The 23,277-nt window shown below is 43.6% G+C and overlaps 1 protein-coding gene across 3 annotated transcripts; it reads right to left on the bottom strand.

Moving 5' to 3' along the window:
* Positions 1–2,492: 2,492 nt before the first annotated feature.
* mindy2 (MINDY lysine 48 deubiquitinase 2) lies at positions 2,493–20,731 on the bottom strand. Of its 3 annotated transcripts, none has more exons than XM_076727921.1 (9): positions 19,767–20,731; positions 19,481–19,538; positions 17,020–17,084; positions 10,394–10,552; positions 9,022–9,124; positions 7,701–7,843; positions 6,823–6,996; positions 5,510–5,716; positions 2,493–4,581 (listed from the first exon to the last, which is right to left on the bottom strand). In XM_076727921.1, exons 1-9 carry the CDS (start codon positions 20,670–20,672, stop codon positions 4,393–4,395), a joined length of 2,004 nt encoding a protein of 667 aa, XP_076584036.1. In that variant the 5' UTR covers positions 20,673–20,731; the 3' UTR covers positions 2,493–4,392. The 3 variants fall into 3 exon arrangements, with proteins under 3 accessions (XP_076584036.1, XP_076584046.1, XP_076584057.1); XM_076727931.1 differs by having other exon boundaries at positions 2,493–4,578; XM_076727942.1 differs by having other exon boundaries at positions 2,493–4,572.
* Between the last annotated feature and the right edge of the window lie 2,546 nt (positions 20,732–23,277).

Below are 23,277 nucleotides of genomic sequence, written 5' to 3'. Positions count from 1 at the left end.
TTGCAATGCAGGACCACGTCACTGAACTTCAGTGCTGCAAAACAATTCTTCATATTACCAAACACCAAATTATAGTCAGTGACTCTGAGTGTCAGGCGGGTCTGGGCCTGCGGGGAAGTCGCCTGCTTTGTCTTATTTGTAATTTAATCTCCTCTTCAGTGCGTGTGAGTAGTGGCACTCACCTTCTGGGGAGCCTTCTGCTAATGTGTGTATGGGCGGTTCAGCAGCAATCGCACGCAGAGGATTTAATGTTGCACTAAGTCACTTCCACGTTCATGCTTTATGTACTTTCTTAGAAGATCCAGCTGATGAAACATAAATCAGGTCATCTTCAAAGTGATCCGGGCTCATTACAAACGACAACAAGGCGACTATTGAACTTAGTCTTTTATTATCCTGGTACTTCTAATCAGGTTGAATGTCCCTCGTCTATAAGGCATTTTGTTATATATATATCACCACATACATTATGTGACTGTAATGTGAAAGGCTACATACATTATTTGGTCATTTATGTAAATAGATGAACATTGAAATCAACACAAATGAGTAACCTCCCATATTCACAAACACCTTCCTTTTGCCTGTATGTTTCATGTGAAATATAAACACAATGGGCCGAACAGTGGAAATGTTATTCTCAGGGACAGTTCATAATAAAATTTGACTCTGCCTAACTTGTCAGTCCACGCTATGCATGCACCACAAATGAAACGTGGGAGTTTGATATTGCATTAAAGAAAACGTCTCCCTTTAGATTGTTCAGCAGTCTGGATTTGTGTCTCATACAACAACAATGAACATTTCCCTCTGCTACATAGATGACAACACTCAAGCCTTAGTAAGCAGCCTTCTCCCCCCGCTTTGTTTGTAAAAGTCTGAGCATATTTGAAAAGTGATGCAGTTGAATGATGGACTCTGGACTGGAAAAAGAACTACCTGAATTAGGGGTGCACCTACACCATTTTTTTTTTTTTTTTTTGCTGATTGGGTCGAGTACCAGTGTTTTCTACGTGGTTTTTCCGTTCTCTGCAGACAAAGCACTTCTGTTAGACAACTCAGCTGATGTCCGTCTATCCATTGTTGTAATTCATATCTTCATCTGTGAGCTGTGTGCTGGTACTCAGGCCTTCCTACTGGTAGCCTTTAGTCTGGTATAGGTGTACCACTAACCTGAATATATTAAATTGCAGCAAGTTCTATTGACGTGGTACTAGTTTTTAACAAATGTACTCGTCCATTTTAAGCCAAAACATTGAAACAGCCCTTTCATACTTTTACAAATTAATATTAATCAGCTGGCTTAAGCTACCGCTACCACCTTGAGATAATTCTTTTGGCCATTATTCAGTTTTTAAAAGGTACCCAAAGAACAATAGCACTCTTGCACAATTTATGTTTTGTATAAAATGAGGTATGTTTCTCTTCTGTTAGTGCATATCAATGTAACAGTGCAAAACCAATTACGACGACTATTTGTTCAACGACCACCTTGTCAAAACACTAATTTTCTCACAGCATTTACCCCACCGTCACTTTTACAAGGCATACAAGAAACCACTTTGAGACACTGAACACACAATATCCTTCTGATCAATTCATTAGAAACTAGGGCGCAACAAACACGTTACAAAGAAAATACCAAATCCTGGTGATGAAGACGAAGGATAGCAAGCTAATCCACAGTAGTAAACTGAAAGAATAATAATAAAGATGTGTGGCGTGTGTCACTCTGCGCTCTTTTCACTCACACATACACCAACAGAACATTTTCCACATCAAGTCAAACTGCCCTCAGTGAACTTTCATTTTCTTAAACTTCCCCCGGAATGTTTAATCAGCGTATTCACTCGACGGGCCGAGACATTTATGAGGTGAGACGAGAAAAAAAGAAAAAAAACCCAACAGAACACAGACCGCCTCCCTTGCTTTCACCGTATGATTAGATGTGTTATTTTTTTTAAAGCTGCATGGGGGAAAAAAAACAGCTAAAAAGTCAATGAAAAGTGTAGAGAATTAACAATGTTCCTTAACCCTGTGCAAGGTTTTTCTTTTTTAATCAGGTAGTCCAAGTTAACACAACAACAGCAGCTTAAGTCATTGTTTTTTTTAGTGTGAAGTTCAACAATGAGGGTCTCAAATAATATAGTGTTACGTCCTTCAAAGTGTCAAAATCGTCGCTGTGCGCGCGCACACACAAATACTTCGAGTCTGACTGAGAAAGTGACTGCAGGCCGAGGAACTGTGCCGAGACATGACAGACACTGGAGGATGTGTCCCTTCAAAAAAGGCCTGAGAGTATTTCTGATGTTCATGTGAAAACAAATGCATGGATTGTCTCATTCTGTCCTTTTGTCCTAGAAATGATGCTGAAATGTTGTAAGGCGTTATGTATATATACACAAAACAAAGCCTCGTTAGGGCCAAACGAACAAGGAGCTCGAACTCCAGCCGTCACATGAAGCCCACAGGAAAGGCTTCCCACGCAGCAGGTAGCCCGCTGCCTCTATGTTATAGTCCTCTCCTGACGCTGAATTCATTCTCACTTAACAAAAAAAAAAAAAAAAAAACAGAGACCGCTTTATAAGCACTGCAAAAAAACCTCCACTGACAACTGTCTCCCTCAGTCTGTAACAGAAGGCTTGAGTCAAGGCATCCAATTGGAATGTATAGATAGAAAAGTTTCTCAGGAGGCAGTCCCATGGTACAATAATGGCACGAAGCACTGGCTAAATCCATTATAAGAATGCATTAGGTAAATATGTACATCATGTGTTTGCACGCTCAATGCTGCAGTGAAATGCACACAAGTAAAAAGGTGACACCACAGAATTACAGCATTCAGAATGTTCATCCTGTTCCTCCAGGGACAGCTCAACATGTCAACATTCCCCCTCTATTGCTAATGTACACGTCTACAGCATGAAACAAGGCTCCCAACACTGCAACGAGTTGAGACTCCCGCTATAGATCTTGACCTCACAGGTTCGTAGAAAAGAAGAGCACAGATATTCACCGAACTTTCCCGGTCGGGAGGAATCTTACATGCAAATGACTGAATTCTGTGGTATTTCTATTCGAAACCTGGCTGCAGTGGAACTCCTTGTACATCCAGTAGCTAATGAAGGAGATTATGATAGTGCCTGCACGCACGCTGCATCTCTTCAGGAAGCTGCCACAAGAGGCTGTGAGAAAGAAAAAGGGCCTTTCAGCACTACCATCCAACCTAACCTGGATGCCATCGAACAGAAATCTAATCTGCCAAAAGCCAGCTGTGTCTCACACAGAAACATGTTCCTCAGTTCAAATCTGCAACGTTATCTTCAGTTGTAACGATCCCTAATGTAATTTTTGTGTAACTGAATCCCAACATAAAAGACATGAAATGTCCCCAGTTTGTATCTTAACTAATACAGCGTAAAACTTCTGGCTATTTCCAAATTGAACCTTGTTACATCAGCGATGCTCAGCAAATGAGACATGTATGCCACGCACCATTAGACCATATAGCACACGTGTACTGTACAAACCACACACATGAAAACAGACACACATTCACATTCGAACAGAGCAGAATACACCACTGCCATACTCTGGTAAGGCAAATCTGAACAGGGCAAGCTGTGATGAGTATTGTTAGGTAGCTACAGTATCTGGCAGCTATCTGGCATTAATTAACCCTTAAGTACATCGTGTTTCAGAGGGGACACAAATAGTGTTATATCGATTTCCAACGTGAGAAAATCCCTCTCGGCTTGCACAAAAAAATAAAACCTTTCCCAAAAGCTACCTCTGACACATAAATAAAACGTGAATCTTGGCATCTAACTTTAAAAAAAAAAAAAAAAAAAAAATCAACTAAAACCAGAAGAGTAGCTCTGTCTATATACGTTTTGCAAATATTGATACGTACAAAAAAAAAACAAGCTTATAAGCTGCAATAATGAGAAATGAATGACATGAATGATTTCCTTTGTGGAAAAGAACGCGGTGAGAGGGTGACATTTTGTTTCTTCAGATTGTGTCTTTTGCTATAAAACATACCACCCCGAATAAACTTGACCCCACATCACAAATATAGTGCACTGTGCAACTTGTAACAAAGTTTGGCCGACTCTATGAAAGATACGGGGTAGTTGTCGTTGTAGTGTCCCTGCCTCTGATGTCCAGGTTCCACTGAGGATAGAGGATAGCAGGCACCAGTGGTTTGGGAACAGCAGATCCTCCGTCGGCCTTGCCGCGCCTCTCCTCAAATGTCTCCTTCCCTTGTTCGTCGTCAGGTGGGGGCTGCGTGCCGTTGTGTCCAGTCTGTGGAGAAACAAATGCTGGCCCCCCTTCCTCACAGATAAGCAAATGCACAAAACACGCACACTCACACGGACACACTGTATGTTACAAAATAACACATTTGTCTTTATCCTTCGGTTCTTTCTTGGCTTTGCGCTCCCCGCTGGAGGACTGTTTTCCTGGGCTGGGCGAGGCTCCGGCCGCCGCTGCCGTCCCGGCGCCGGCTGCTGCTCCGCCTGCTCCCGCGCCTCCTCTGTCCGCCTCGTCTCCCTCGGCGGGCTCCTGCTGGCCCTGCTGCACACACAGGACCGACAGACAGAGGAGTGTGAATTCAAAGATATGTCCATATTTCAAGTAAAGCCACTTATTGCTCTGAAGTGGAAAAAAAGTGACAAGCCAAATATGAATGTCTGGCTTTGAAAATATGACAGACTGTATGGGAATGTTAAAAACTTAGAGGTGTAAATAAAGGTTTAAAGAGAAATCTGGGAACCATCAGATGTATAAGATAGAGAGATCTGGGGAATCTGCTAGTGGATTAAGTGCTGGGTCGTGGTTGAATTTAATGTAGCATACCTCATAAGATAAAATCTTATAAGGGGGTGAAAGGCAGGGTCTGTTCTTTAATTTGTTTTTACTTTAACTTTTATTCTTTGAAGTATTGGACTGGACACATAAATGTCGTTGACAATCCTTTTTTTAAATGTGCATTATTTAGTTGGATGTAAAAAGAGATGAAAGCAGGAGAAACTGGAGGGAAGGCTTTTTGTTTTTGGGTTGTTTCTTTCCGATTCTGATTTTTATATGCACCTCAGAAATACATGATGGAAGACTTTGTGCATGTATGCTGACAAAACTGAGAGTAAAACTTATGAGAAGAAGATGACAGAGAAGCCAAGAAGTCAGAAAGAATTATGTTGTTTAAAGAAATCCTTTCATCAATACACTGTATACCTCACGTATCTGCAACGAGGGGGTGTAATGTCTGTCCTTAGCACCTACGCTGTTCCAGGGCAAACGCCTGCGTCTGGCCTCACAGTGAAGTGTGGCAGCATTACAAGAAAAAAGTCCCTCAGTTCCTCCTTTATAGCTCAAACTCTCTGATGCTGACATCTGTTTCCAGACAGCAACATATTCCCTCTCTGCTACATTAAATGCCCCACATTAGTCCTGCGTCTCCTCCCACCAATTTCCATCTCCCTCAGCTCCCCTCCCTCCACACCTGTGCCTGTGCTGCTGCCGCCGCCGCCGCTGCAGCCGCCGCCGCCTGCTCCTGCTCTTGCTCCTGGTAGTACTGGGAGGCTCGTCGGTCCTCCTCCTCCTGAAGCTTTTTGGCGAGCTCTAGGTCGCTGATGCCCTCGGGGAGCTGCTCCCACTGTAGGTCCTGGCTTTGCTGCTCCTGCTGCAGCGACAGCGCCATCAGATAGTCCTGACACACATGAACACGCACACAAGGAGAGAGAGAGAGAGCGAGACTGATGATTTACGAGCCAAGCTGTCAGTGTGATCTTTGTATACTGTGCTCTGATTATACTATACTGCACATGGGCCAGTCCGCACACAAACACAGCTCCTTACGCATCAGCTGAGCCATTTGTGTCTTCATTCGTTTCCATTTCTTGCATTATACATTTGTTGTGATTAACTGTGGTGCAATTAACAAAACTTCATTTATGCTGGTGTTATCCATTGTATTATATTCTGTATCTTCTATTATTTTATGCACTTTGTCACTGCACAGACCCAATTTCCCCTGTGGGATCATTACAACTTTTCTCCAATCTCACTGAATTGATTATGAGCGCAGAAAATTGCCTGAATAGATTTTTCTCACCAGCTCCATCTTGAAGATAAGAGGGCTGGGCTTGAGTAAGCAAGGAGAATAAAAAGTAATGGCCCCCATGCTCTTGTCTGCTCTTTGTGTGTGGGAGCAAGGCAGACAATTTGTCAGCGAGCTCGGTGTCTGGACCGCTTTGGCCAACCAATGAGCGGACAGCTGTGAAACCAGTAAAAATGCCTGGGAGACATGAACCCAATGCATTGGGGGCCAGTGAGAGGACTGTGTGGTGCAGCAAAGCATGGGTGAGAACAGAGGGGGCGCCGAGCACACCCTGCCAAGTGCTTTTCAGGCTGTGTGTGTGCATGTGTGTGTGTGTGTGTGTGTGTGTGTGTGTGTGTGTGTGTGTGTGTGTGTCTAAAAAGCTGGTATGGGAGCTGTAACACATCTATTATTGAGGAACTTTTCACTAGGTTTGGGATGGCGCACGCTTGATTTTATTCTGCTGTTTCCAAGGATTTGATGTCATGTTTTGTTTCCCTTCGTCCTCCAGTATCTCTCTCATGTCTGTAAGCGGACTTAAAAACAGGTTTGCCAGAGGGATGCACAGTGAAGACAAGTACGACATTACTGCTCTCGTATTCTGGCTGCTGTGGTTCACTGATGGTGTGAAAAGCACATCATGATTAAGCACATCACTGTTTTTGGAGTTGGACAATTGCTGGTTCTGCTAGTCTTGCCTGCATCAGTGCTCAGACCTGGTCTATCTGATCCTGCTGGCCTCGGTACACAGTCTCTGGATCAGACGGAGGCCGTAACCGGAACTCGGAGTCACAGAAGTTGCCGTCTCCGTCGACGTTGTGCAGACTCTCCCAGACGACCTTCTCTTCTGTCAGGAAGCCTTGGTCTGTAACCAGGAGGTACAGCTGGCCCTAAGAAACAATCCCATACACATTACATACACACATCTGACCAGTGTCACATTATATACACACCTACACGAGTGCACATGTAGGTGGCTGTTCTGTGTGTGATTGTATGCACGTAAGTCTGCAGCTGAGTGATTACTGGAGAACTTAGGCCGTCGTGACGCTTTGTCTGACAGTTATAGGTGATACACGCAGCTTTGCTTACATTGGCAACACCAGAGCACTATTCAAGAAAGCAAGCGGGCTCCACTTCCCCTCCTGTAGATAACAGGAAAGGTCTGTCTGAGCTGCAGTGACATGGAAGGCCAGCTGTGGGCAAGAGGCTGTGAGAGATGGGATGCAGTTGTGTATGTACTGAGGGGGACGTGTGAGAGGCACATCGTGATTGGTCTAATATTGTACATCTGTGACACATAAACACGTAGCTTTCATCAGTTTGGAGAAAGTGTTATTACAGCGAGTCTGTGTAGTGAACAATTTACATTTATTATGAAATCTGTTTAAGACTGCACAGGCAGTTTTGCCGCAATAAAACATAAAGAAATCTGCCTTCAGCCATTCAAATATTACATACAAAACACAGTGACTGTAGTTGTAATCACTGAATGGAGGGACGGTTCATGAGCTCCGTGACACACCATTGTCAGTGTAACTCATGCAAATAATGCCAACGGTCACCGTGAAGTACTTTTTATGTTAGTATTTACCTTGTACTTGATCATGGTGCTGAAGTGGTTGTTCCTGAAAAAGACACAGAGCTCCCCCTCCTGCACAGTGGACGTGAGCTCACATAAGCCATGGTACGTCAGCTGAGTGGCCGTGCTGTTCAGGAACTGCTCTGCCACGATGCCTAGGACGGGAGAGAGGGGGAGGAAGAAACACAGGGGAAAACAAAGAGAGAGATGGATTCTGTGATTGATTAGCAAACATTGAAACACGGCCCCATGATAAGTCCTCCTTGAATATTTGATTATGCTCTTAGGCACCGTATTTTGCAGAATATATAGACAGATTTAAAGCTTACTTGAAGTTGAGTGACGGTGCTTTTATTTTGATGAGCTTCAGTTATTCAGCATTGGCGGGCGCACGCATAATTTTCATTTGTTACTTGTAAATGAACTCTCTTTTTGATTTACATAATATTTTCATCGTTAGACCACAGACCACCGGATGACTCATCTGCGCTACAATCAAAAATCAAGCAATCCTTATTCATTCATGAACACTGGTCACTATTTGGACAGAATGTCGGAAACCGTGCTGTAATGTCTGCAGCAGCTATTTGAACGCTCTGACTCAGTGCTGCTGGAAGTGGTCACAGTTACTATAGTGAACTCAATATAGGCTGAGAGACAGATGGCGAGAGACATCTGTAAGACTGAACATTCGATTTGGAGCAAACACACACGGAATCAGAGCGATACTCCAACAGGCGGAGACGGTCGACTCCAGAATGAGCCACATCACCAGAGACGGACGGAGACGAAACCAATCGCTGAATACTCACTATCAAATATTCAAGCACATGAAGGCATGACAGCAAAACTCAGAGATGTCTAGTTCTCTCAGAGTGAAATAAGTCCATTTAAAGTGGCTGCTAGTTCACCTCCTCAAGCGGCGGTGGGCTGCATTAGCATCGAACCACTTAAATCGGTCACAATAAAAGGAGTGAATCTTCCGTATCAGTGTCGCCATGGACCGAGGCCTCGGTGTGCAGACTTGGCAGCAGCCCAGCAGACCACTACTCAGGAAGCTCGGTGTTGAATGAGCAAATATTTTTAGTGGAGAAGTTACTGACAAGCTGCTAGGAAAACTGTGCGCCATGGAAGTAGGTCATTTGATGAGTAACCACACGCGCTGTATGTCCTGGTTTTTAATTCAACTCGCTCTTTGTGCAGAGCGTGTTTGCACTGGTCAGCCCAGTAACGCATATCTCACATAATGAATGTGAATGTGAAGAAACGAGAGGGAGGCGAGAGGGCAGTCAGAGCGGTCCGAAAGTAGAGCGAGTGAAGAGAAAGCACTCACCTTCCCCTGCCAGCTCACTGTTGTCTGACTGTTTGCAGGATATTATCTTCTCCACCAGCTGGTTGTAGCTGCAGTTGCCCACTGCCTTGACAATGTCATGCATCTGCAAACAAAGATAAAAACTGTGGGAAAGAACATTCACTGGGCTTCGCTGCTGTTTTACTAAAAGAACACAGCAGATTTATACAACATTTATAATAGAGAGGAAAAATCTGGTGACATACTCCTCACACTGGAGCTACGACCTCCGCCCGCCACACTGTGCAGTGCTGACTCAATTTTAGCCAATTTCCTCTCAGTCCTAGAAACTCTCTCGCATTAAATCCTCTTCCCAACTCCACATTATTCCCTCTAAACTTGCCCACTGTCAGTCCCTGCATCTTATCAATTATTAACTGCTGCTTGGCCACTGGCTGCATTTTTTCTTCTCATTTTAAACATGCAATGGTGCACTTATTTTAAAGAAAACTAATCTTGACCCGCTCAGCCTCAGCAATTACCAACCTGTTTCAGAAATATCTTTCTTATCTAAAATGTTGGAGAAAGTTACTGCCTCTCAACCAATCACCTATATGAGCGCTAACAGTATGTTGGATAACAGTCAGTCTGCTTTACACCATCCTGAGATGGCCTTAATTAAGGTGATAAATGACTTACTCCTTGCTGCAGATAACTTATCTCAACTTAATGCGTTCCTGTCTGTTTAATAGAAGCTTTTCTGTTGTTGTTGGAAATTCCCCATCTTCTGTTTCCCATTTCACTCATGGGGTTCCCCAAGGGTCAGTCCTAGCTCGGCTGCTGCCAATGGGTCAGGTCATTACCTAACATAATGCACAGTGCCATTGTTACGCTGACGACACTCAGTTAAATGTCCTGTTCCAATCCACTAATCATAGCAGCCGAACCCAGTTTACCACCCGCCTTTTGTGTTTCAATTGCTGGACTTCCCAAAACTTCCTCAAACCTGATGATAGTAAAACGGAAATGATTTTGTTTGCCACACCAAATTCTTTCAGTCCTACTCTTGAGTCCTATCACAGAACATTGAAGAAGGTAAAGGTTGTTCAGTCATGTTTCTTTCAAGTTAAGTTCATTTCAAAAGGATTCACGCAGTCTGGGCCCCCAAACAAATGATTTACCTGCTGAATCTACCACTGCTTTTACATCTCATTCTTTTCCAAAAATGTTCAATATATTTTTTTATATTTTCCTATATTTCATCACTGCTTTATTGTTCTTTGTATTTCTGAAGCACTTCATAGCATTGTTAAGAAAAGCCTGAGCCTGTCGAGGATGGACAGGAGGACAACAGAACAAGCTGGTTTCAGGGCAGGTGAAGAGAATCAGCAATGATGAGTGAGGTTCATCTCACCTGGGGGTCAACCAGCCAGCCGTGGTATAGAGGGATGTCTAGCAGATCAAACACGATGCATTCTGGGGTGTACTCGAAGACTCGCACCCCTGTGAACTTCACGTTCACATCCAGACCCGTCTGCAGCTTGTGCAACACGGCCATGGCATCACTCATGTTCTGGAAAACAAGGAGAACGGCACGTCAGATTTTTCAAATAAACTGTGTGAAAACAACGTAGCAGAGGGGTGAAACAATGTGAGCAAGGCTTAATAATTAATCAAAATATTACTGAAATCACAGTATGGCCAAGAGCAATGTCCAAAGCGCAGGAGCTGCAATTTTTGGATAGAGGTAAAATGTGTCACAACATACCATTATAAATAATTCACTGTTGCACTACAGAGATGCCCCGGCCCACAAATCCTATCCTCCAGACGTACAGGGAAGATGCTTGTTTGGTACAGACCGGAGGAAAAATCATTTTTGTATTTTTTCAGTGAAAACGAAATTGAAAAATTACCCTCTCCACTAAAATGGTGACTCATATTGCAATAGCAGTATCTATCAAAATAATTGCAATTCTTTCTTTTTTTCAGCATATCATTCAGGCCTAATGTGAAGTTCAGGTTTACCCAAACAAATCTCTTCAAAAAAGACGTTTGCGTGTGAACATTACACAGAACCAAAAGCTGCGTCCAGTCCAGCTGTCATCATGTACCGCGAGCTGTCTTTATTTGTTAAATGATTCCTGGTTGTCTGCACACAGTCAGCATAGCTGGATCTATTGATTTCTCTGCCTCGACAAGAAACCATTAGCTGCCACCCTGTGCCATACGAAAAAAGTGCTTCCACATTGCTTCATGCAATAACTTCATTTTGTCAGATATTTCTGCATTATAGTTACCTCGCTGTGACTGTGCTGAGTGTTTTCATATGAAATACACTTATTAGGTTTTGCTCTGCTTACTGTCAATCAGCCTTCGACCGCAGGAAGAAATGGAAGTCTCTGGCAGGAAACCATTTGATATTGCATTTCTGTGTAAGCTCTCAGGCTCATCATTGGGAGGCATGATATTTCCCTTTGATAATATTACTCAGGGGTGGACAAAATATCAGGGACACTTGACAACGTAATGGAATCTAATAGCCTGACCATAAATCCTACTTTTTGTTGTTGATTTTTGGGGCATTTTTCCCTTTATTTAGGATTTTGTACAATATAGACATAACAGGAAATGAAAGGGGAAAGAGGGGCAACATGACGTCTTTAACAGGGGACGCTGCGACCACATGGTCAGCAGCCTAAACCTCAAGCCCATCAGGACGCCCCTAAAATGTGAAATTTTCAGTACAGTGATGTGAGACGGATGATTCAGTTGTGTGGCCGTTTTAAGGGTGTAGTCTGCCAAATTAGATTGTATCATACTGGAAGCTGTTCCACAGAAATCAGTGCCCATTTTCTAACATTTTCCCAAAGCTCATACATTAAGTCCCAGAATGATTCCCGCTGATACAAAACCACAACACAGTTCATCCTACAGCTCAGATCTCAGTAATGTCTCTACGGCTGGACAGAATGGAGGGTCACACATTTTCTTCACTTTTTCTTGATGAGTCACAAAATATCAACTTTAAATGACTTTAACTCCGGATCCGTCTTCATGTCCAGATGATGGGAGATGAGTCACTGTAGCAGAAGGTATGTACTGACGTCACTCGCTCACATGATACCAGCCCCCTCTCACTGTGAACAGACTGAGCTGTGATACCGGGAGGAAAACACAAGTATCTTGACAAAGTAAAGGCCATCGGGATCTAAAGTGCCGGTGGACACTGAAATGTAGCCAGAAATCAAGCTTCCTGTTGTATATACGGCGTGTAGCTCCATGCCATGGAAGTAACGTTACACAGAACAAAGCTTGAAGGCATCGGATGCCTCGAGCAGGTTTCCCGTCTTATCTTGATACATTTACTGAGCAAAACCCAGAACCCCCTCAAACCCAGAACACAAAGTGGTGCAAGACACTCTGGGTTTAATTCAGCAATATCATCCTGAAAAACTCAGAGCCCCGGAAAAAGACCCCTGGACATAATTCAAGGTAGCAGAAGCAAGGCCAAAGTGGCTGACAGCTTCGTATGATATTCTGGCTGTCAGTGGACACGCACCCCGAGAAAGTCTTGTTTCGCCTTCCTTCACTTCTCTTTGGCCTTCAGCAGCCTTTACAAACTTCTGCCTGAACTCTCTCTGAATCTGTGCAGCTCTTCACCATCTTGTGTGAACGCACATGGAGGCTGACGCTGACTTCTACGCTCCTGAGAAGATCAGCAGCAGTACCGACTGCAGGGTGTTTACAAGTTTCATTAAAACAATTCTACCGCTGGGTTCCTGTGGGGTTTAATTGGGCTGGATTTTAATTGGATTTGTCTTCTTCCTTAATCATGTGGCCCAAACAGAGCTGAGAAAAATATCCACTCCATGCTGCCCCTTTGCTTTCTACACTGATAAGAAAGCATAACATTGTTATGTGAGCTAATAAAATTAGAGCTAACTAATATTCAACTGGCCTTTAGTTGTAAAGTTGGTGGTTCAATCTTCTTCTGCCCTTATGTGTCTGATATAAGACTGATTTTATTGGTCAAATGAGAAAATGGACTTGCTCGCTTTGCTTAGTAAATTAACTGATCCTGTCATTTGTGTGCTTGCATACAAGTTGCCGGCTACACTTCTAAAAATCCAATGGTTCAACGTTGAACTGTTTGTTATCTCTGGTAGAAGAGGAAAAGGTTTTAAAGGCTTCCAAAAATACATATGAAAAGAAAGAAAGTCAATTCCAGTCAGCGTCTGAATGGTTTGAGAGAATGAACTGTCTCCGCCATTCATGCTTAAAACATGAGCGAGGAATTCGTCAACCTTTTACTGCACTGTGTGAACATTAAAGAAAACACCTTATATACTCATCACTTCACCTAACAGATTAAAGTCTTGCATCCAGCCTCAGAGCAATGTTTCCCAGCTGGCTCTAAGCCTCTGTCGCCATTTAACTCTGAGATCAAGATAAGCCTCGCAGCTGAACCCTCCAACTTCATTATGAGTGTGTAGTCGTGAGTGATTTCATTTCAGCTCCTTCACAATCAACTTAAATCACCCGAAAGCTAAGAACATTAATTGATACCTATCAGAACAATAAGCCCGAGTCCACGAGCGGATCTATTTGCAGTTCACCGGCTTTGAAGCAGGGCTGGATTAACGTGCCAGTTTATCCACTTTCAGTGGTGTTTTACTGCAATGATGCTGTCGTGTTGTTTAATCGTCTTGATTCTGCTGTGCAAACTAATAGCTCCACGCAAAACGTAAAGAAAACCTTAAAAAATTTGTAGTTTTGGTCTGGTGTAAATAATAATGGTGGATCACAGGAAATATCACATCCAAAATTTTTCAGCTGTCTCAAACCCTCCAACTGAATCCATTTTTTAGTGTCTTTTCTGTCCATGGAGGAGTGAAAACACCTCACAATCACTGAAATCAATTCTCTCCCCGTGCAGTGTGTGGGCTCGGTCTTTCAGTTTACAGTAGAGTTACTGTGCGGCCCATGAACAGTGAGCCGCTCCAGCTCTGACGCTTGGCACCGAGAGCTGAGGTGAAAAGCCTTCAGCTGGCCCATCTGAGAGTGTGGATTAGGACGATTATGAGCAGCAGTGATGGCAGGATTAGCAGGGCTGTGTAATGGACCACATCTCTTCACTTTAGGGCAGAGGGCTCCGACAGCAGATGAGCGCTTGGAGATCAGATGGTTTCCACTGCATCACTCGCAGTCATCTGTGCTCCTGTTGGATGCTTTTCCACTTTATAACAGTAGCCCAGAACTCTACCGAGGCTTCTCAGTATTTTTACTTTCACTGTTCAGTGGCCTTTAGTGGTTTCTCTCTCTCTGTTGACTTTCAGCCTAAATTTACCTGAAAGCAAAACACAGGGTTGGTGTAATTAACCGGTACTTGATAGAATGGCATAACCGAGCCAAGATGAGGGATCTGCTTCCCACAAAGCTTTCAGTTCGTACCAGAGAGTCCCAGTTGATACGACGTAGGTAGCAGTGAAAGCACGCGGCCAAGAAATCAAGCCTCACACTGTACAAAACTAGGCAACGTTAAACAACAGTTTTCAGCTGAGAAATACACACCAGGATTGACGCTGTGATCATATTTTGTGCCACTGAACAAAATGACTTCAGCTGTCAGATATCACGCACGCGCACGTTGATGCAGAATGAATGAGTCTGTCTGCACTCATGTCATGAAAACACACATCAGATCTATGAGCCCAAAAAACAACAACATATCAAACACTGAAGAGCAAACAGTTACATAATGCCAAGACCCATCGGAACAGTTCACAAGACTGCGACGTCCCACAATGTGGGTCATACTGCCATGAATCCTGGCACACATCAGCAGCTGTCACGGCTCTGCAGCTTCGTTGGACTAATCGTCAAGATAATCTTATGTTTCTAAAGTCAGCGTCCATTTACGTGCAGAAGGAGGACAGAACACCTCTTAATTTAATGCAATCCAATACTACGTTGACTGCAGAGCTGAATTACCTCCTTTGTGACAGAGTCAACATAAACTGATTATAAGCTTCATGAAGATACATTTGCACTGGAGTTGTTGTAACGGAGCCCACTGAATTACACACATGTATCGAACAAACTGTTGACCGTGTGTACAATTTGATCTCTGATCTTAGAATTAAATCAGTGTCCAACACCACCGTCCGTTCCTCCTGTTAGGAGCTTTTATGATTTTAACTTTAAAACAAACCATTTCTGTGTCTCTGACATCAACATCAGCAATTTCTCATCATGTTTTTCATCTCAGTTAATGTCTCAGCTTACTTAATAAGAGACATATTTTGACACAGAAGGCCTTTAATTTGATTACCAGGGGCTCTACCAAACACATAAAATCATCAAACAGGGTTGAGACGGTTTTATCAGCTGTGCTCAGAACAAAAGTAAGGTTGAACAAACGCGTAAATGACGCCCGAATGACCACATTCAAGCAAAAGAGGCTTCTTACAACATGATAACCCATTTTCTCGAGTGGCTGAACAGTCATCGTGGATGAACTGCCTTGTAAGAGCGGTGTTGAGCTGAGTCCGCTGAGACAAACGCAGTGCCAACACTCTCACTTCCACAGCTCCGCGAGTAAATATTTAACAATAGCTAAAGAGCAGCCGCGCAACTGCTATTTTAATCCTCATACACTCCTGTGACAGATGATGTTTTTTAAGCCGAATTTATAAATAGAACTACTTCTGTTATGAACTCCTACTGTTCAAAGTCAGAGCGGCATCCGCTGCATCTTATAACAATCCAATAAGCAGTGAAAACACATCTCTCCAAGATACAAAGAAGAGGACACCTTGTGTTTGACATGCACACGGACACACTTCAGACCTCCTCTCTCTTAGATCCCAGCTCCCAGCGTCCCAGAGCCCTGCCCACTGAGGTCTCCACATACTGTGTCAAACAGTCAGCACATGGACACGAGGACACCCACATACAGAAGAGGTCCCAGGCCAGTGTCTAGGATTAGACTGCCATAATAACTATGCAACACAAACTCTCACCACTCCCTTACTTTAACTGTGCATGCTGAGGACAGCGCTGATTTATTTAAGAGGTTGTATTTCAGCTCAACTTAAATTTAGAAAAGACTGTCACAACGAGCTTCTACGAGGCGGCTGCACGTTACTTTTTTCTCCTCTCGGAAAGAGGGACAAGTGTGGCTTCAAATCATTCACAGATGTGCTGGTGCTCTGCCACGCATGAGGAGGAGAGGCAGGGCTTCTCCCGCTCTGTGGGCAGGCAGTGGAGATGGGAGGAAGCAGGGGAGCTGGAGCTGGAGCTCCATCTCCAAGTGCCTCTCATGGTGAGCCACACACACGCACGCACACACACACACGGATGCACACACACGCACGCACGCACACACACACAAGCCTCGGTAATAGCCGGGAGCTGAACCCAGCCATGCGTCTCGAAGCATTCACAGCCATGTGAAACAACATAATCTGACACTCCTGACCCCTGTTGTTCCCTGGGCCTTGCAAGACACATCTTATGTAACCTATAGAGCAGTGGAAAAAAAGCTAAGCTGCAGTTTTATGTGGTTTGTAATCAACTCGATGCTTTTTTCCATATTAGGGAACATCCGCTGACCTTATCTGCTGCCTCAATGCAAATGTGCAAACAGGCTGTGGTATACGCGTGCAGCTATACCGCCTGAGCCTGCGGACACATCAGAGCAGCGCACACATCTCACTTTACGGTGAAAGTACATCAATAACGGCAGTGAGAGAACAGCTGAGAGATTCTGAGTGTGTCAGTGAGACAAAGGGAGAGCTCGTGTTAAACTTGCACAGTTATGTTTCCACACAGAGAGGGAAGCGAGAGAGAGAGAGAGAGAGAGAGAGAGAGAGAGAGAGAGAGAGAGAGAGAGAGAGAGAGAGAGGGTGAGTTCATCCCAAAGGCCCTGCGCTCCTCGAGTACCATGAACAGTCAGCAGCTTACTAATGCACACACATAAGCAAAAACACATGCCTGCTTAATACTGATACTCCGCAGCGATTAGGCAGGCCTTACCTGCTCGTAGTTTAGCCGCTGAGCCTCCGATATCTCTTTAGGCTTGGTTTCCAGAATGTAGTCTCCTGCAGGGTGACACATGGAGAGAGATGTTGGCAGATATGCCGACTTATATTGTCCTGACGGAGCAAATGATCACTACCTTGACTGGCACTGATTATCACAGCAGCTTCATGCCTTAAGCGTCTGTGTGGACGGTGACAGATGTTTTGAGAGGTTCTAAGTAGCCACTGGGGGGGGGGGGGGGGGTAAGAGCTGGCCAGCTGTTTCCTCAAGAAATGGCTGCTCCAGATATGTGGAATCAGTGGAGTCCCCGTCCACCTGAGAGCTCCGTCGTCTCGGCTCTGTGGCGGACAGCACAGCCTGGCAGCGCTACAAACGCGCTGCTTTCTTGTTGTGAACATGTCTTTACAAATCTGAAGTGTTTCACGTAGATTGAGTCGCAGCCACAGTTCTGCAAATATATTCTTTTTATTGCTGTAAAAGTTTTATTGTGGTCTGCTCCTTACTTTTAAAACTCTTGTGCAAGTGTTTTTCAAAATGCTTCACGGAGACTCATTAATTTATTAGGGACTGGCGAGAGTATCGTGCTGCACTGTCAACACATACTTTTCCTGAGGATTACTCAGAGGAATGCATCGACCTCTTGTCATCAGCACTAAGTAAAAACAGCCACACATGAAGGGGAAAAAAAGAAGCTTTCATATGGAATGAAGTATATCCAGAAAAACAAAAGGCCATTTAACTTGTTTTCTTGTACTTAGTGCTCTCTAATAGTAATGCCTGACCTAGAAAGGCATGATGATTTGTTCACGTGCATGCTGGGAGAAATAACCGTCCAATCCTAAGCGTGCTACGTGTTTGGCTCTCTTGATTAGCATGCAAACGTATGCTTTACGAGCTAAACTGATGCACCCGTCAGGCTCATGGACTCTCTGTGGCTGCGTTTTATGGGGTGTTTGGACAGAACAGCCTCGCTGCTGGTTGAAGTTTTAAAAACTCTTCTGACTGGATGTCTGTGCTGTCACCCTCGATGAAGATTTTAATGCGAGTCAAGATTCTTTTTCCAGCAGCGGGCCAGCCAGCTGAGTCGTTTTACTACAGTGTGTCAACAAGAGGGAAAACCCCCTCACTGCTCTGTACTCAAGTGAACTGTGGACATCTCTGATCCTCCCCTTAATATCTGTATCTGTCTGCCTATGTGTGTGTATGTGCATCACTGGCGTGCTACACTGCTGAGCCACTGCTTGACGACCACCACTTTTGTGCGTCACTGTCCTTGGTGTTTGTGTGTATGTGTTAAGACAAAACAGTGCCGAGTTTTGAAGTTTTCCAGCAGCCCCTGAACATTATACAACATTAACTTTGCGTGCAGTTATTACACGCAAGCTCAAGGTGAACTCATCCTTACAAATACCACACAAATGGGCCCTTTTGGAGGGAATAAAAGCAAAATTCCTTCATTTTTTAACTAGGGGTTCTAGAGATGTTTTTCAGATGTACCTTAAGAACCACTTTCATTCTCTGCCGTTTTATTGTTTAACCGGTTTGTATTTTTATCTCATTCCTCGGGTTTCAAATTGTGTTTAAACCTGTTTCAATCTTGCTTTATTTCCACATCACCTGTTATGCACATATGTTGCTTTATGCTTGTACAGTGTGTGTATACATACATGTCTGACTTCGGAAAGCAATTTAGTGAAAACCTGTTTGCTTTTTAAAGTGCGAAATGAATGAAATAAACTGTTGAGCCGTGGTAGCCAACAGGCACCAGCGAGCTCAGTCACAGTATGGGGAAAACGTAGCATAACAGAGTTCACATACAGTGCCGCGATGTGGATTATTTTAGTCCAGTCATGCCAGTGGACAGTGGACAGAGGACGGGCTCCACTTCTGAAGACCCCCTGCTGTAATCAGACACTCTCTACTTTGATATAGTAGAGTAATTCTAGTTATGAAGGGCAGGAGAGAGCCAGAGAGAAGAGACAGCTCCTGTTTCTTTTGCAAGAGCAGAAGATGGATCATGGGGGATTCCCCTGTTCTGGTTCTCCTCTGCTGACTCTGGAATATCTCTATATATAGATATACATATGACCTTAAGAACGGAAGTGCTCTTTTGAAAGAACGTGAAACCAAAGAATGTTTACTAGGCCGCGGAAAGTCAGTGCTGGAGACTTTATGGGCTGGTATATTTACAAGCATGGACTCATGGGCAACACTCGGGTCAGTGTGCCTCTCTAAAAGCAGGCCAACATGTTATTATTGTAGTAAACTATAATAAATTCTGCAAGTTGCAAAACAGGTTATTATTGTACGTGTGAAGCCGGGTGAAAACAGCCAAGCAGCAGATCCAGTGAGGTGGCATGGCTTAATATAATCATTATTACATTTTTCCCCTTGGATCACTGATGTGGCATCAACTTGCTCCTGTGTAAAAGGTCTGATATCTACTAACACTCACCAAGATACTCCATCAGTTGCTCAGCGGTTATAATTTCCATCATTGGTGGCATCTTAACCTGCAGAAGAGACACCTGTCAGCATTCAGCACTAGGACGAAATTCATATATAATGCTAAAATAAACACGTCGACAGTAAGATTTAGTGTCATCGGTGAGAAACACTAAAACCTAAATGTTAGTTTGTATGAAATAACTGCTGATAGAGCTCAGATATCTAAAATATGCCTCTTTGCATTAACTTGTACCCAAGTTTCCATTGATCTGAGCTCATCTCAGAGCCTTTACCTTCCATGCAAGCAGAAGGACATTCATAATTGCCAGTAATGGACAGGGGCCGTTTTCGTTCTGGGTGATGATGGGCGTATTCTCCTCCCTCCACTTGATCCACTTAATGTGGTATATGGACTGGCCGGCGGCCCGGTCCTTAGCGCACGAAGTCTTTGTCCCATCGGCCCCGTACTCGCTCTGCAGGGCCAGGGCCAGTCCTCTGTCCTCCAGCCCCTCGCTGTTCAGGTCGGAGCTGGGGCAGGAGTTGAGGTTGGAGAAGGACTCGAGTGAATCTATGCTTCGGGACTCTCCACCGAGGCTGGGATCGGGGTCACTCCCACTCGGTAATCCCTCCGATAAGGTGTGATCACCGGACAGCAAAGGCTTGACGTCTGCTGCGATTGCATTGTCCGGACACAGATGAGTCGGTTTAGCAAGTTTTGTCGGTTCACTTTCTGCACAAGCCAAAATCTCAGCCTGCACATCCGCGCTCTCCTTCGCGGGAGGTGAGGACGGGCCGTCGGTTTTGTTGTTTACTAACTTTGAGGCACCACCCTCGCTATCTTCTGCAGCCAGCACCGACTCATGCCCCATCCCGTTACTGATCTGATCCCCGGACCACGATCCGCTCGCCGCCGTGTCCTTCTTCTTATCCTCCTGCACGGGGAGGACTTCGATCACTTCTGGCACGTCAGACTTCCCGGCACTGGATATGACATTAACCGCGATGGGAGCACTGACATTTGTGGTGCTGTTATTACAACTAACGTTAACCAAAGTACTGAGAGAAGCCTCACTATTCTTGCATTTCTCGACTGTTCCTTTCACTCCGCCGACAGCCGTAACATCGCTCATCTCTCCCGCAATCGTGGCACACAAAGAGCTCCCGTCAGTGTCTCGATGCAGGGCTGCATTTTTCTCCATTTCGATTTAAAGACGGTCGACAGATTTTAGCTAAATTGCAGCAGCAGCTTCGGTCCCAAAGACGCCATGACAACTCTGCGAGTGACGTCATCAGAGTGAATTGCTTTCAGGCCGAGCAAGGGGGCGGTAGAAAACCAACTACCAGCCGGTGATGCATTTGGGGTGGCTCGTATTATTTCCACTTATTATTCAAGTATAATCAGGTCGAAAATGTATGACCCATCCGAGATATTCATTTGAACTAAATACAGTTCTTCAAACGTTAACGAGTGAGATGACTAGGTTACACAACAAGAGTAAAATTTTAGCTGGTATTTATTGGTGATTAAAAATTTCCACCACAAAACTTCAAACTTCAAACTATCGAAGATTTTTATTATTATTATTATTATTTATTATTATATTTATTAATGGGAACTTCCGACAGAGGCAAAAGTACTTGTGCTGCTGTTTTTTGTTTGTCCCTAAGCACAACATCGCCTTTGTCCTCAGCAAATTGGTAAAATACAGGATACACACCACAAGTCAGTGATTATTGGATTTCTGTAGCATGTGGTCTATTATGAGCTATGCTACCGTTTATTAACTCATCACGCCATGATTTGAGTGAGTGTGCACATGTTATAACGAATGTTTCGACATATTTGCACTGGCTCAAATCTTTGTAGGTTCTCTTGCTGTTCGCGTCTTCCCCTCGTTGACATGTTTTAGTTGTTCCTTTAACGAGGATTATTGAACGAAGCATGAGCAGAACCTGCCGTCGGCGTGACAGCCTTGCGTACGGGCGCTCGCGCATTTCTGAGGTCTCGCGTAGCCAGACCTCCGTACTGCTGCCAGGATAAACGAGACTTTGGAAATTACCGGGCAGTCAATGGCTGTGAGTTAGAATCACATTCATGGTTTGTACACACTTGAAAACAAAAGTCTTTTTGTTTTTCTGTAGTTGGACGCAAAAAACCCAATCACCCACAGTTTAAAGCAGTCTAATTAATTTACTCTAGCTTAAAGTGTCTCCACCTTTTTCTAATAATTGAATGCGTTAAAGGAAAATAAATAAATCCGGTGACTTTCCTCTCCAGACTTCCTTTTGTCCGTTGAGATGGAACTCTAGATATGCAAGAAAGCCGTAGGTTACTGCACTCAGGATGAAGTGTTGTTTCGAGAGGTGAGATGAGTCCACTTGCAGTAACTGTTTGTAGTCGCTGGGTGGCAGCAGTTACTCGACCGAGCAGAGGAAATTCATTGAGCTTTCCAGGTATCAGACTGCATATGAGAGTTTTTTCCACCAAACATTGGGAACCCAAATATACCTCTAACCTTAATAACCTGTAACCTAAAGCACTGACTGGTAGCAATGTTGTTTGGGACAGTACCACAGTGACAGTACAGAAGAAGTTCTGCAGAGGTGAAAGGTGCAACAGGGGTTTATATTATTTTATTTTTCTAACAAGGTTAGGTATGACTCCTGGCTCTCAATGCCATTCTCAACGTATGTAATCTTGACAAGGACTGATGTGATTTTTGTCAAAGTGTGCAGTTTAATTCATAAAGCCAAATGAAGCCAGTTAAAATGCTTCAGTGAAAAACGCTTGTGTTAGCTGTTCTTAATTTGAGCTCTCAATGAATGTGGTTATTTGATACAGTTTCTATTATTTTAAACCATTTTTGTACTTTAAAATAAATCTTAATTTTGAAATGCAGAATTTACTTTCAACCAGGCCAGTATTTTTATGAAGGCCATCAGTAGCTCAGTTCAAATGTGATCTCGCCAGATTCTGGGACACAAAGTGTCTGACCTGCTGTGCGTGACTAAAGAGACACGTACATACAACTGTACCAAATTGTTCAGGGGACCCTGACCACATGTTAAACCTTAAGACTTACCACTTCAAACCACACACTTAAACATAACCACTGTTCACTGGTGTCAGTGCTGTTCATTTTAGTTGTTTTTACTGAGAGTCTATTGAGCTTTAAAATGTTTATTTTATCAGCTACAGATGTCTTTAACAGTATTTTTTTTCATTCAAAGATTATTTGGGTGAAGTGAAGAAATCTTGACATAACCTTGTGGCTAATACAGGAAACCAAAGCAGGAAATCATGTCTCGGTCTCTCTGAACATGAATGTGATTTTTGCACTGCTGCCAGCCCAGTGTCATAAAGTTTTAACTGCTTGTAAAAGTAATTGTTGTTCCTAGTTACTTATCCCTCTGCTGTCGGTCTACTCAATGCTTCATCACCATTGTTTTGCTTGTTTATTATTTATTGATTGAAAGTCCATCTACATATCTTTTGACACATCTTTTACATGTTTTGACTTGTTCAGTATTCATTAAACCTTTATTTTTATGAGGTGTTCCTATGACAGTTGTAATTGGGCTGCCTGTACATGACAATAAAAGAATAAATATATTCTTAGAAAAAAATTATATTATAATTTATTAAGAAACCTAGAACATAAAACTCTTTTAGTGAAAGATAACACACTCTGGAAAGATAATGTTTCATATGATCCAGATTTATTCTGTTTCTCAAACATCCTAGCTTATTTTGACAAGGAAAATACAACAACGAATTTCTTTCTTTCTTTTTTTTTTTCCCCA

The sequence above is a fragment of the Chaetodon auriga genome, chromosome 1 (genome assembly GCF_051107435.1).
Source record: "Chaetodon auriga isolate fChaAug3 chromosome 1, fChaAug3.hap1, whole genome shotgun sequence".
In the NCBI taxonomy this organism is placed as follows: Eukaryota; Metazoa; Chordata; class Actinopteri; order Chaetodontiformes; family Chaetodontidae; genus Chaetodon; species Chaetodon auriga.
The sequence above is the reverse complement of the archived record's forward strand: the minus strand, read 5'-3'. Positions and strand labels throughout refer to the sequence as shown.

Bases quoted from the DNA above. Each gene is read 5' to 3' on its own strand.
- mindy2 (XM_076727921.1), bottom strand. From the start codon at position 20,672: ATGGAGAAAAATGCAGCCCTGCATCGAGACACTGACGGGAGCTCTTTG. The intron at 7,844-9,021 runs GTGAGTGCTTTC...CTCCCGTCCTAG, and splicing joins CAGTGAGCTGGCAGGGGAAG to GCATCGTGGCAGAGCAGTTC. The intron at 6,997-7,700 runs GTAAATACTAAC...ATTGTTTCTTAG, and splicing joins GCACCATGATCAAGTACAAG to GGCCAGCTGTACCTCCTGGT.